Source organism: Microcaecilia unicolor, chromosome 6 (assembly GCF_901765095.1).
Source record: "Microcaecilia unicolor chromosome 6, aMicUni1.1, whole genome shotgun sequence".
NCBI classification, from domain to species: Eukaryota; Metazoa; Chordata; class Amphibia; order Gymnophiona; family Siphonopidae; genus Microcaecilia; species Microcaecilia unicolor.
The window spans coordinates 115,030,500-115,046,013 of NC_044036.1; the positions used below are offsets into that span (position 1 = coordinate 115,030,500).

General features: G+C 43.0%; 1 protein-coding gene across 1 annotated transcript in view; it reads left to right on the forward strand.

Annotated features, from left to right (window-relative positions):
- Nucleotides 1–15,514, forward strand: part of LOC115472463 (P-selectin-like) — a 236,269-nt gene that overhangs the window by 116,584 nt on the left and 104,171 nt on the right. The window contains exons 14-15 of the mRNA XM_030206753.1: nt 8,564–8,671; nt 14,755–14,940. Of these exons, the coding sequence (XP_030062613.1) occupies nt 8,564–8,671; nt 14,755–14,940 (294 nt within the window). The remainder of the gene's footprint in view (nt 1–8,563; nt 8,672–14,754; nt 14,941–15,514) is intronic.

Genomic DNA, 15,514 nt, shown 5'->3' on the forward strand with positions numbered 1-15,514 from the left:
ATGTACTGTTTCTTTCACATCTTTGGGGGATGAGAGAGGGTCAGTGACCACTGGGGGAGTACGGGGGGGGGGGGGGGGGGGGTCGTGCCTTAATCCCTCTAGTGGTCATTTAGGTAACCTTTTTCTGATTTAGCCATGATAAAAACAGGTCTAGACCAAAACATCTAAATTGTAGCCCTGGATGTTTTTGTTTAGTTCCATTATAATAGAAAAACATCCAAGTTTTGGGAATGCCCAAATCCAAAATCATCACACCCTCTTGTGATTTGGATGCACTGCAGACAAACTACATAGAAAAACATCTTAAAAATGAATTTCAAAAATAGCAATTTGGACGTTTTGGCAAATAAAATGTGCTGCTTTTTGGATGTTTCTCTTTCTTGAAAATGAGCCCCCAGGTGTCTTTAAGTATAGAGCAGACAGATTTTAAACATTGCAAATTATCACTGTCCACTGCTGAGCAAGTTGTAAATTGGAATAACAAACATTGTTTGAAATGTCTATATGGAAATGCCAGAAGCCTAAGAAATAAGATGGGAGAGTTAGAATATATTGCACTAAATGAAAAGATAGATATAAAAGTAATCTCTGAGACCTGGTGGAAGGAAGATAACCAATGGAACACTGTCATACCAGGGTACAAATTATATCACAGTGACAGAGTGGATCGAATTGGTGAAGGGGTAGCATTATATGTTAAGGAGGGCCTTGAATCAAATAGACTAAAACTTCTGCAGGACACAAAACACATCTTGGAATCCCTGTGGATAGAAATTCCAGGTGTAAAGGGGGAAAAGGATAGTGATAAGTGTTTACTATCATCCATCTGGCCGGGATGAACAGACAGATGTAGAACTTTTATCAGAAATTAGGGAGGCTAACAAACTGGGTAACATAATAATGGGTGATTTCAATTACCTTTTATAAGAAACAAATCACAGGGCAACAGATGGACAAAAATCAATAAATAATGACAATTACCTCTCTTCTACTATAGGGAAAAAATCTCTGCTGATGTAAAAAACACTGGTGAAAAAAGACCTCAGAATATGTAAGAGCTTAAAACACACAGCCACAGCTGATAAAAGTAATAAGCTCACATTCAATCATCGATCATAAAAAATTCCATATAAAGTCTTTAAAGTTCAAAACATTAAACAAAGCAGTAGTTTATCTACAAATAATAGGCAATTATAGTTCCAGTCATAAGTACATAAGTAATGCCACACTGGGAAAAGACCAAGGGTCCATCGAGTCCAGCCTCCTGTCCACGACAGCGGTCAATCCAGGCCAAGGGCACCTGGCAAGCTTCCCAAACGTACAAATATTCTATACATGTTATTCCTGGAATTGTGGATTTTTCCCAAGTCCATTTAGTAGTGGTTTATGGACTTGTCCTTTAGGAAACCGTCTACCTCCTTTTTAAACTCTGCCAAGCTAACTGCCTGTACCACATTCTCTGGCAACGAATTCCAGAGTTTAATTATGCGTTGGGTGAAGAAATATTTTCTCCGATTTGTTTTAAATTTACTACACTGTAGTTTCATCACATGCCCCCTAGTCCTAGTATTTTTGTAAAGCATGAACAGACGCTTCACATCCACCTGTTCCACTCCACTCATTATTTTATATACCTCTATCATGTCTCCCCTCAGCTGTCTCTTCTCCAAGCTGAAAAGCCCTAGCCTCCTTAGTCTTTCTTCATAGGGAAGTCGTCCCATCCCCGCTATGATTTTCGTCACCCTTCGCTGCACCTTTTCCAGTTTTACTATATCTTTCTTGAGATGCGGCAACCAGCATTGAACATAATACTCAAGGTGTGGTCGCACCATGGAGCGATACAACGGCATTATAACATCCTACCACTACTACTACTATTTAGCATTTCTATAGCGCTACAAGGCATACGCAACGCTGCACAAACATCCTCACATCTGTTCTCCATACCTTTCCTAATAATACCCAACATTCTATTTGCTTTCCTAGCCGCAGCAGCACACCGAGCAGAAGGTTTCAGTGTATTATTGACAACGACACCCAGATCCCTTTCTTGGTCCGTAACTCCTAACATGGAACCTTGCATGACATAGCTATAATTCGGGTTCTTTTTCCCCACATGCATCACCTTGCACTTGCTCACATTAAACGTCATCTGCCATTTAGCTGCCCAGTCTCGTAAGGTCCTTCTGTAATTTTTCACAATCCTTTCGCGAGTTAACAACTTTGAATAACTTTGTGTCATCAGCAAATTTAATTACCTTGCTAGTTACTCCCATCTCTAAATCATTTATAAATATATTAAAAAGCAGCGGTCCTAGCACAGACCCCTGAGGAACCCCACTAACTACCCTTCTCCATTGTGAATACTGCCCATTTAACCCCACTCTCTGTTTCCTATCCTTCAACCAATTTTTAATCCACAATAGGACATTTCCTCCTATCCCATGACCCTCCAATTTCCTCTGTAGCCTTTCATGAGGTACCTTGTCAAACGCCTTTTGAAAATCCAGATACACAATATCAACCAGTTCCCCTTTGTCCACATGTTTGTTTACTCCTTCAAAGAATTGAAGTAAATTGGTCAGGCAATCAATCAGCTTCTCAGCAAAATTGTCCACATAACAGAAGCAAAAGTACATATAGCAGCAGAAAGAAAGTACTTATCTGAATGCTGACATCATATAATCCCATCAAGAGATCCTTGTTTCACCAAACAGCATCATCAAGAGAAGACAGGCAACAGGATTCCTCAAAATGGCTGCAAGTAGCTCAAGACGCTAACCTGTTATATCCTGTCAAATAAAGGTTAATGACATTTAACATCAGGATCAAACCACTGGACTCACAATCAGAAAAAAAGTTATTCTTTTTCTTTTTATTTAAAACAAGTTTATAGTACATCTCAAGTAGAACACTTGATAATAGAAAATGCCATATATTCTAAGAAACTAACATCAATCAAAAACAAAAAGGACAATCAAATACGGACAATGAAAAAATAAAAGGGAAAAGAAAAAAAGAGAGGGGGCAAAGGAAAATGGAAAAGAGGAGAACCTATTCCAAAATACTGGAAAATGAACAGAAAATTTCTTCCAGAGGCTACAGTTACATTTATATACAGAAGACTAACTATTTGTATAGAGCTGTTTGGGTTTTTTTTGATCAGTCAGCTTTGTATATATAACATTCCCTTATTTTTGATCTACTAGGGCAATTAGCTAGCTTGTGTCTTGGTTTTCTCACAGACCATTGACAGACTTGCTTAGCACTAGTAATGGACCATAAACTTTAACAAGTGTCTGTTTGTTTGTTTCAAACAGGTTCTGAACACAGTGGTGTACCAAGGGGGGGGCGGTGGGGGCGGTCCGCCCCGGGTGCACACCGCTGGGGGGGTGCCGCGTGCGCCTGTCCTTCATTCGTTCCATGCTCCCTCTGCCCCGGAACAGGTTACTTCCTGTTCCGGGGCAAAGGGAGCATGGAACGAATGAAGGACAGGCGCGCGTGGCACCCCCCCCCCCAGCAGCTTGCACCCGGGGGGGTTCCTTCGTGGGGGGTGTCCTTTTGCCGGGGGTGGGGGTTGCGCTGCATCTGGGGGGGCGCTGTACTCGGGGGCGTGGCGCATCGGCGATCTGCCCCGGGTGTCAGCCCCCCTAGGAACGCCACTGTCTGAACATAACACAGAGACATTTTCAATGAAGGACAAGTATGAGTGATAGGTATTCAGGGGAAGGAGGTTACAAAGGGCAAGTGTCTGTTTGTTTGTTTCAAACAGGTTCTGAACACAGTGGTGTACCAAGAGGGGGGCGGTGGGGGCGGTCCGCCCCGGGTGCACACCGCTGGGGGGGTGCCGCGTGCGCCTGTCCTTCATTCGTTCCATGCTCCCTCTGCCCCGGAACAGGTTACTTCCTGTTCCGGGGCAAAGGGAGCATGGAACGAATGAAGGACAGGCGCGCGTGGCACCCCCCCCCCAGCAGCTTGCACCCGGAGGGGTTCCTTCGTGGGGGGTGTCCTTTTGCCGGGGGGAGGGGTTGCACTGCATCCGGGGGGCGCTGTACTCGGGGGCGTGGCGCATCGGCGATCTGCCCCGGGTGTCAGCCCCCCTAGGAACGCCACTGTCTGAACATAACACAGAGACATTTTCAATGAAGGACAAGTATGAGTGATAGGTATTCAGGGGAAGGAGGTTACAAAGGGCAAGTGTCTGTTTGTTTGTTTCAAACAGGTTCTGAACACAGTGGTGTACCAAGAGGGGGGCGGTGGGGGCGGTCCGCCCCGGGTGCACACCGCTGGGGGGGTGCCGCGTGCGCCTGTCCTTCATTCGTTCCATGCTCCCTCTGCCCCGGAACAGGTTACTTCCTGTTCCGGGGCAAAGGGAGCATGGAACGAATGAAGGACAGGCGCGCGTGGCACCCCCCCCCCCAGCAGCTTGCACCCGGAGGGGTTCCTTCGTGGGGGGTGTCCTTTTGCCGGGGGGAGGGGTTGCACTGCATCCGGGGGGCGCTGTACTCGGGGGCGTGGCGCATCGGCGATCTGCCCCGGGTGTCAGCCCCCCTAGGAACGCCACTGTCTGAACATAACACAGAGACATTTTCAATGAAGGACAAGTATGAGTGATAGGTATTCAGAGGAAGGAGGTTACAAAGGGCAAATGATGAATATTTGAGAAAAATACCAAAGAAACAGAATTATGTGAAGGTGACCTTAGAGGTCAGAGTTGAAGAATACCAGATAAGTAAGAGAGAAAATATAAGGCATTAAGTGATTGGACAAAATTAAGCTTCAGTATTCTGCCTGAGCATATTTTGTTCTAGAACAGAATCTAACAGCTTCCAAAGGAAATACAGAGAGAGAGAGAGAGAGAGATTTTATTTTCCTTATACTGAAATTTGGACTGATATAAATAGTAATTAAATTTTCTATAATACTGGGATAAAAATGTTTTTATTGTAACCATTTATTTACTCTAAATTTTAGCTTTATTATAAAAGAGGAAAACTGAACTCTAAAGTGTTTTTCCTTTGCCAGAAGGGCTTGCTTTTTTTGTCTCTTTTGTTCAGCTCCCCCTCCCTTTTAGAAGGAAGAAGGGAGTGCCTGGAATTTGTTGCCAGAGAATGTGGTAAAGGCAGTTAGCTTAACAGAGTTATAAAAAGGTTTGGATGGCTTCCTAAGAGAAAAATCCACAGACCATTATTAAATGGACTTGGAGAAAACCCACTATTTCTGAGATAAGCAGTATAAAATGTTTTGTACTTTTTTGGGATCTTGCCAGGTATTTGTGACCTGGATTGGCCACTGTTGGAAGCAGGATGCTGGGCTTGATGGACCTTTGGTCTGTCCTATTATGGCAATACTTATGTACTTATGTAATTCACTGTGGAACAGGATGCTACAATTGGAACTGACAGTTTCCTAGCCTCCACAAAATTACTTAAATGTCCTGGGTCAACAAAGAAATAAACCTTATTCCCCAATTTTACAACACATTTACAAGGAAATTGTAGGAAATAAGTAGCTCTCAAGGCCAAAACTTGAGGTTTAAGATCCATAAAGGCCTTTCTTCTCATTTGTGTTGCCCTGGATAAATCAGGAAATACATTAATTTTTTGACCAATAAACATTTGATCCTTAAAGTGGAATGTTCAAAATGAAGAACCCAGAAATGATCTGGTTCCAAGGCAAAAGTGGCAATTAAGGTGGCTTTGGTGACAATATCTCCAGAACTCTCCAATAATTCTGCTAAGTTAAAACTCTGACAAGTCCCAACTTTATTGCTATCTTCCACTCTCAGAGCCTGAACAGGATCTCCAACATAATACACTCTAATAATAAGTGGCATAGATCCACAGTTATTTTCAGGACTTCGTCAAATATTTCTTTAACATGTCCAAAGGTGAGAGTATAGGTGCCGTTGGAAAGTTTAAAAATCTCAGATTTAGGCATCTTTCATAGTTCTCCAACACCTCCAGTTTTTTATGAGACACAAGATTGTCTTTCACTAAACCTGCCTGAACAGTTCTTGTGTAGACCGCTCTAAGGGGGTCTTTTACTAAAGCTTAGCTCAAGTTATCTGCAACAAGGCCCATTTTATTGCTGTGGGCCCTGCTGCAGATAACTCAAGCTAAGCTTTAGTAAAAGACCCCCTAAATTTGAAATCCTCTTCTCTTGTTTCTTAACAGCCTCTCCCTGGATATGTATCTGTGTTTGGAGAGAGTCAGGGCCTTCCAATATTCTATCAAACTTACGCAACATAGTACTTTCCAAAGATCCGATAGCAGCCAGTACCTCTCTCAAGTCTGTGGGTCCACTCACAGCAACCTGTCCCAAGCATGCAAGTTGTCCAAACTCCTTCTCTCCCAGCTGAGCTTCCAGATCACCTCAGTCAACAGCCACTGCTACCTCCAGAGGAATCGTCTGAGGAGAGGACACGCCCACTCCTGCTGCAGCATCGAGTGAGTTCACCGTGATTGCACTTCTGGCTTAGATGGCAATCTCTTGCAACACCGAGCTGCCCGCAGTACCGGGTCTGGGAGGAGTTTTTGACGATCCTGGACTCAGTGTAGTGTCTAATGCTACAGAAAAGGGCTCTCCACTGTCCAGCTCCTGTTCTCAGGTCACTTCAGTAACTGAAGTCACAAAGTCCATCAGCATCTGTTGTACCAGGTTTGGCACAGGTGAGTCTGCAGAAGGAAACATCCGCACCTTGCCCTTGCATTTCACCATCACTATTCCTGCAGAAAACCGTTCCAAAATCCAGATGCTACTCACAATCTGAGAAGTGTCCTTTAAATTTATTCTGAAAAGTATGTAGTATACTAATTTCAAGGTGCAAGGAATGAAAGATTACTTAACTAGAGCAGTAGGAAGTCACTCTGCAGCTCACTCACAATTGACAGAGCAAGTATGTTAATATTGCTTTAATTAAACAGATAAAGGTTTACAGACAACCAGGGATCCACCTGAATCTTTTGTACTAAAGTTTATGATAGGATTAGGGATTAATTTTCAGATGCCAAGGGAGGCCCATCCCAGAGGAAAATGTACTACCACAATGAGTGAGATCAAAGGCCAATAAGTGAGGTTTGTTGTCTCTGGTTTCTATTTTCCTATGTCTTCTTTTAACTCTTTTACCAGGGTCTCCTTGTCCATTTGGCATTTCTCCTCTCTCCATGTCCACCATCCATCTTCCATCTGTATCCCTATCTGTCCTGTCCAGCATCTCCCCTCTGTGTTCCTGTTCATGTCCCTATCATCCTGCAATGTTGAGCATTTCACTATTCTATGTCCTTATTCTTGCCCTTTTCATAACCCTTCTCTGTGTCCATATTCTTCTCCCTCTGTCCAGCATTGCCCTTTTGTGTTCCAATCCATCTTCTCACATCCAGCATCACCCCTATGAGTCTCTTCTCCCTCATATACCTAGCATTGCCTCTCTTGGTCTGTATCCTACCCTATGTCCAGCTTCTCTCCTCAAACTTCTCTTCCTCCTGCACTGCACCACCCCACACTGCATTTGACCCCCCCTCCCCAGGCTAGCATCTCTTCAGCTCTTTTCCTTCCCTCCGGTCACCCCTACCCCCAGGGCCAGGATTTCTCCTTTTCTCTTCTCTCTTCCCTTATCCTACCTTCCCCCGTCCCCAGGGGGTCTAGCAAGTTTTTCTCTCTTTCTTCCCCTGTGGGTCTAGTATTTCTCCTTCCTTGCCTCACAAGTCCCAGAATATCCTCCTCTCCTTCTCCTCCCCCCAGATCCAACATGGCACCTTCCCCCTAGATCAAAAGACATCCCTTCCTCACCTCTTCAGGGGGGGGCCTCCAAACTTGCCTTTGTGATTGGAAGTGGCAGTGCTGAAGACAGGCTGTCTCCTGCCAGTTAACCTATGACCTTCTCTCTGGCACATCCTGCCCTCTGGAAACAAGAAAGTTACATTAGAAGAGCCAGGATGTAGCAGAGGGAAGGCCCTGGGGAGGCTGGCTAGAAGATGCCTGTCTCAGTTCTACTGCCAATGGCGAGTTTGGAGGGCCAGAAGTGGTGATGGGGGGGAGAACAATGAGAGATGCTAAACTGCAGAAGGGGGGAGAAGGAAAGGGGGGGAAGAGAGAGAGATGCTGGACTGTGGGGGGTGGGTAGCAAGGAGCTGGGAACCAACGTGCAAGTGGGTGACATGGATGTGAGCTAGAAAAGGGGCCAAATGCATATGTCATGCATTTAATGCGTGTGACTTGGCACATATGAATTTCTGGGGGCACTAGCCTAGAACAACATTCCACCACTTCTTTTCAGACTCCAGAGCAGCAGGGTGTCCTGCTTCAGTTCAGTTCCTCCCTTTCTGGAAGCCTTCAGGGAAGAGGAAGGGAGAGGGTGAACCTGGAGAAGAGCAGAGAACAGTCACTCTAATCCCTAATCCAGCCCCCTTTCTATTGCACCTGCCTGGGCCCACATGACTCATTGCACAGCTCCACAGTTTCACTAACTTTTTATCTACTAATTTAATGACTCCATCATCTTTATTTTAGGAAATGGAAGAATAAATACTTATCTTTACAAAATATTCCCTCCTCTGTTTAGCAAACTGTCAGCGAACATCCTGCAGCCAGCAGGGTGAGTGCATAGAGACCATTGGCAATTACACCTGTGACTGTTACCTGGGCTTCTATGGACCAGAGTGTGAACATGGTTAGTATCAGAACATTTACAAGTCATACAGTACTGATAGTCAATATGCATTGCTATGAGGCAACTGCTAAAGAGGTAATTTTACAAGTGGGAGCCTCTGTTTTGGTGCCCTTGATACTACAAGGTGAGTCTATTCTATTAGAGTATCTGGGCATCAAGATGCCATTATAGAATACTAGCGTAAACCGGTATCAGCGTGTCTTAAATGTAGGTGCCTGTAGTTACCTCAGCTATAGACCTGGCATATCTGCAGGTACCAAAATTTGACAAGGGTGCATGTAACCTACAGTATTCTGTGGGGCCGATATTCAGACTGCGAGAGGCAGCCCAGCTAACTCCCGCAGTCGGTGCTGACACCAGATATTCAATGCCGGTTCATTTCCAGTGACCAGCATTGAATATCCAGTTTATTTTTGACTGGTTTAAAGTTAACTGGACAAGCCAATATTCAGTGCTGGCCGGTTAAGTTTAAAATGGTCAAATATAGGCCTGCTATTTTGGTGGCCCGATTTGGCCGCCAAACTTAGCTGATGATGCGCTGAATATTAGCTGATAGCCAGCACTGACCAGCTGAATATTCGCGGGTAGCTGGTTCAGCGCTATTTAACTAGCCAGGAGCTGTTCCTAGCTGGTAAATATTGTGTGTAAGTGGCAGGCCCCACCAATGCCCCTCTCGTGCTCCACCCACGTGAACACCTCCTGGCATTTATGCACTATGCCACTTATATGCCCCCTTACAGAATAGCGCTTAGGTATTATGTTGCCCGCAAAAGTGACAATATTCTGCACACATACACGCTCAAGTGGCATGCAAATGTGGGTGCCTTGTTATAGAATTTCTCTTCCCACATATAAATCCCCTATACATGAATTTTCAACAGCATTAACTGGATAGTTCCACTAAACATTCCCTCTAACTGCTCTGGCACTATCCATACAGTGCTGGGATAGAGTCAGGAGGGTCGATATTCAATGCGATTTAACCAGCCAGATATGGCTCCTTGCCAGTTAAATCATCTGTTTGGGGCTAACTGGTCATTTTCAGTGGCACTGAACTGGTTAGCACCACTGAAAATAACCTGTTGTTTCTGAACTCAAATCCAGGCTATTTTGAGGGTGTTCCAGGGGTGGAGTCTTGGCCAGTGAAGTGCCTATATTCAGAACTTAACTAGCCAGGTTAACTGCATACTGTACATAGGACTGCATAAAAGTCAATCCTATCTTTATGCGGTAGCCCATAGCTGGTTAAGGTTTTTTTTTACTAAGCTGTGGTAGTGTTTTTAGCTCACGGTAGAAATCAGCTGGCCATAAACGCTGAGACGCCCATGGGTATCTCAGCATTTACGGCCAGCTGATTTTCGCCCATGGGCATCTCAGCATTTACGGCCAGCTGATTTTTACCATGAGCTAATAACGCTACCGCAGCATAGTAAAAGACCCCCTAAGTGCTGCATACAGCACTTTACCGGCTATGTATTAGCTGGCTCCACAAACCCAGAAATTAATTGCTGGTGCCTGGACATAGCCCAGCATTGAATTTCCGGGTTTAACGCTGGCAGAGGTCAGCATAATGCTGATCACCACCAGCTGAATATCGGGCCTAGGATGTTTAGCCCAACTTAGTGGGCAGTGGTGATATTCAGCAGCTATCTCTATAGCTAAGCGGATTAAGTTGGGACAGAACTTTTGGTTTATTTATATGTATGGCGGCCGTATATCATCTTTATAAGTGTAGTGGCCCCGGCAAGCACTGTCCAGATAGTGGCACTGATTATATGAGATTATTTACACACTGTGACTGAAGTTTTAAACAAGTACTCACCAAAGTGTTTAAATACTGACCAGTACAGGGGCTATTCAATAACTGAGCATCTCCAGATAGGTGTGTCGGTGCCACGCCTGAGTGCCAATTCTATAATGGCGTCTATGCACCAAAATGTAATTCTAGAATACTAATGTCAGTCAGCGTCAACATTCCTACATTTAGTCACACCCACTTACATCAGGTTTATGGCTGGCATAAATGCACACACCTAAATGTGCCACTTTAGCAGATATATGACAGACTTGATCGACCTACCAACAAGAAACACAACCGCATTAGCTCGTAAATACCTAAATCTCAACTTTCCAAGCTGCAAAGGACTAAAGTACAAATCAACTTATGCATCTAGTTTTTCCTACATCAACACACAATTATGGAACGCTCTACCAAAAGCCGTGGAAACCACGTACGATCACCTCCAATTCAGGAAAAAACTAAAAACTCACCTGTTTCAAAAGGCATACCCTCCTGACCCAACATAAATGCATGAACCTAGCAACAACATAACACTACAGTTCGTAATGATCACTAAGCAACTCCACCTGCTCTTGATTTCCTTCACGTGGTCCCACCACATGAACCTTTTCCTACCACAACCTAACCTTGTAACTGTAATCATTTACTCTGAAGTCAACCAACACCTCTCCGGCATCATGTAAGCCACATTGAGCCTGCAAATAGGTGGGAAAATGCGGGGTACAAATGTAATAAATAATAATAATAAATAATAACTTACAGTATTTTGTAAATTACGTGTGTAAGTGGGAGCCCTGCCTATGCCTTGCCCCAGTGAATGCTCCCCCCACACTTGCATTTATATACTAAGGTAGTGGTTCCCAAACCAGATCCTAGAGGCACCCCAGCCAGTCAGGTTTTTGGGACATCCACAATGAATATTCATGAGAGAAATCTGCATGCAGTGGAGGCCAGGTTTCATAATCTTCTTCAGGGTAGAGTTCCAAAATAGTGAAACCTGGCCATGTTAGCAGAGGCTCCATTCCTTTTTTAAGCTAAGTAGCTTTTGAATTTTTCATATAACAAATTAAAGATAAAATGAGGGACCAATGAGGAGTATGCAGTGCTATTTCAAGAAAGTGATCGTTGATAGCACTTGCATTGTGATATCTGAGGATCCCCTTACTAAAAAAATGCTCTGGTGTGAACATGAATACACTTGCAAGTTTGATGGTGTTTAAAAATTGATACTTTAAGAATATTTGCTGGGAAAATTGATTTTGTTATGTATTAAATATCCCTGCATCTATATTTGGTCCTTTTTATTGGACGCACCTAAAGTTAGGCACGATTCCTGGGTATAAGCGCTATTCTATAAACCTCACCTAACTTTAAGTGTGGTTTATTGAATAGTGCTTTTTTTCCACACTGATTGTTTTGGTGCCATATGTAGAATCTAGCCCTAAGTGTACATTCACCTGGGTAAGTACTAGTATTCTGTAAATTTAAGTGTGCATATGGGAGATAATTCTATAAATTGGCAACTTTAATAACGCACTACAATGGGGCATGTTGAGGGCCAGTTCTATAATGGCACTTAGGCTTACTTAAGACATAACAGCGTAAACCCTTTTGGTGTACCAAAAGGTAGGGGTGATCACTTATTCCAGGTCAATGGCTGGTGTAAGTGGGCATTCCTAAGTGTATTCTATAAGTTGTGTGCATTGCTTGGCGCTATACAATGGCCTGACTATTCTCTGCCCTTGTGAACACCCCTTGCAGTTGCATGCCATAGCACTTATGAGCTACTTCATACAATAGCACGTAGTGCATTTTGGAAAATATCTGTCAATTAGGGCAACACTTATGTGCGCATGGCGTGTGTAACTGCTTGCGCTCATTTATAGAACTGCTTCCATGGTGCTTAAATTTAGGTGCCCTGCTATAGAATGATGGGGTATGTGTTTCTGTGTCTAGCTTATTCTGGAATATACAGTACATTGTCAAAGCCCTTTGCGTCTCATAATCCCCAAGGAAGAAGGTCACTAGAGACAAGAGAAGCACAGCACTCTCTAAATATATTTTGAAGAATTGTTATTGCTAAAAGAAAAGAAAAGTAACAATTCATTTAAACTAAAAATACAAAAATTTGAAAAGTTGAACTATAAGCTGGAGTAACTTTTGATATACAAATTCAAATTACTCTGTCCTACCTTATCTTTGTGATGTGGGCAAGTCACTTTTTCTCCCAGTGCTTCATTTCTTATCTTGGCCCTGTCAATGACCATCTATGCTGGCTGGGAAATGACTTTGTTTATACTTCCTCTGTGATGTCATTACCTGCATGTGACATCATTCCAGATGGTAAAAGGGCTCCTGCTATCACAGCTAAGGACACATATAAGTCATTTTGCTAATCTGTCTCTAGTGGGCTCAGGCAGTCTGCTGTCATGGCATATACACCCCCGTCTGTGGAATTCTACATAACTGTGATTAAAATGCAGGTTAAAACTATAATTTTCCTTCGTATGACACACCACAAAAATGGTCTGTTTGCTCTGAAATTTGATGGTGAGTATTAAATGGTCAATTAATCTTAAATATCTAAATGCTAAAGAAATTCTTTGAATAGTTTTTATAATGGGGTTGCTATTCAGACTATTTGTCTGGTTAACGTTGAGACTGAATTGGACAATTCATGAATTTTAAAATTTTGGGGCCATCAATTCAACTAATTTTTGTCTAGACAATGAGTTGAATATCACAAGGATCAGAGGTGTACCAGGTGCATGGTTTAACTTTCACCAGATAGCACCAATATTCTGCATTATCTGATTAAAGGTAACTGATCGTGTCTGATCGGGACAAATACTGGTCCCAAATTTAGCTGTATGTATTCAAAACTAGTGACTTAACCAGTAATTCTTTTAATTTCCTGGTTACATTAGTCTGTCAATTAAAAAAAAATCTGGAAACTATTAAAGTGCTTTAAATTTATGCAAATTCACATGTACAACAGGTGAAAACAAAATCAAAACCAGTTATATGGAGATGAACAATAAGTCTCAAATGGTCAGGGCAAGCTGAAGAATGATTCAGATTTAATTGAATTGAATTCATGGCCTGCCCTAGTCCAACTTTGATTTTCAGAACCTACCCAGCTTAGTTAGGGTTCAGACTTTATCAAAAACTGGCAGTTCCTCCTGCTCTGTTGGGCTCCCAGTTCAATCTAAATCACCCTCCGTTGGTCTATTGCACCAGCAATTTCTTGGACCTTTGCTCTGTTTTATAATCTCCCTTCCTTCAATAAAGCTCAGTTCTCAAAATGACAGTCCTTAGGGGATCATTGATCTTGAATCCTTCCAGGAACTATTAAACATACAAGGTAACTCTGGCCACCAGGTGCTACTCTGCAGTGGTTGAGACTTCTTCCCCACAGAAGCTGTGAACTGCCTCTACAGCATGAGGAACAGAAATTGAGCTCAGGAATTGATTTAGGTTTTCTGTATGGCAGTGTGCAGCACTTCCGCTGAACCAATGGGTCAGTTTGGAAAACTGAAGCAGTAGATAAAGTGACTTCCTAAGATCACAAGAGCATGAAAACTGACTGGGATAAGTAAGTGAAATGGGCAGAGATGGGATTATAATTTAGACATCTATACTTTGTATTTCTTAGCTGTCAGGAGTTGCTGAAGTCCAGCATAGCACTTGAAGAGATTTATTTTCCAGACTTTGTCCTGCCCTTCGGACCCCAAGGCAAGCTAGTTGGGTTTTTAGCATATCCATAGAGAATATGCATAAATCAATTTGCGTATACAAAGTCTCAAATGCACCAGCTGATTTCTACTGTGAGCTAAAAACACTACCCCCTAAGTGCTGCATATAGCACTTTACCGGTTATTATTTTTTTGTTTGTTTGTTTTTGTTACATTTGTACCCCGCGCCTTCCCACTCATGGCAGGCTCAATGCAGCTTACATGGGACAATGGAGGGTTAAGTGACTTGCCCAGAATCACATGAATTATTATGAGAAAGTAAAGGCCAGTAAATTTGGAGTAAACAATCACTATCATAGATGAGAAAGACAAGAAAGAGGACACAGGGTGCATAAATACTGCAAGTATCCTAACTATGTTTGCTGGTCCTGAAGGCTCCATTCCAATAACAATTTTTTCTATTTATGTATTAGCTGGCTCCACAAACCCAGGACAGGTTTACAGGTACAGGAAATAGTCTTTATAACTCACAGTAACACTCTCTAAAATATGTATGTTAACTTGTTTTTTCTTAAATTGTTCCTCAGTTGTAAAATGTGAGTCCCTCGCGGTCCCCACCCATGGAGGGATGAGCTGCTCGCACATGTTTGGAGATTTTCATTACAACTCCAGTTGCAGCTTTAGTTGTGATGAGGGGTTTCTGTTAATTGGAGCAGAGACCGTCCTGTGTACAGCATCAGCAGACTGGACAGCACCAGCACCAACTTGTAAAGGTACTACATACATATTCCTCTACCTGTTAGTATAGCTCCCAAATGCTGGTCACTCAGCTTAAAATGTGCACAAGTTTAAAATACAGTAGAGCTTGTTTATCATGTACCGTTCATTGGGGGAAAACCTTATTTGAAGTACTGTGTGAAATTCTGGAAACCTTATCTGGGGAAGGATGTAGAAAGAGTGGAAATGGTCTTGGGCTACCAAAACATTACGGAATCTACACCAAGATCCTATGAAATTAGATTTAAGGATTAAAAATGTATTCCAGAGGATAAGATGTTCTGGGCTAGACTGAAGAGTAACACCAGAAAACATTACTGCCCTGAGAGCGTGGTACATACGTAGAACAGCGTTTCAGTGGATGTAGAGGAGGTCCAAAGAGTAAGAAAGCCTTAGATAGGCACAGACAAGAGGATCACTCAACAAAAAGAAATGAAGGAAAGCTTGCTATGACCTGGGATGTACGACCTCAGAAAATCAAGTAATTTGGATACACTAGGAGGACAATTCTATAACTTGGTGCCTCCATTTAGGCACCCCGGGGGCCAGGAAGTAGGAGCCTATTCTATA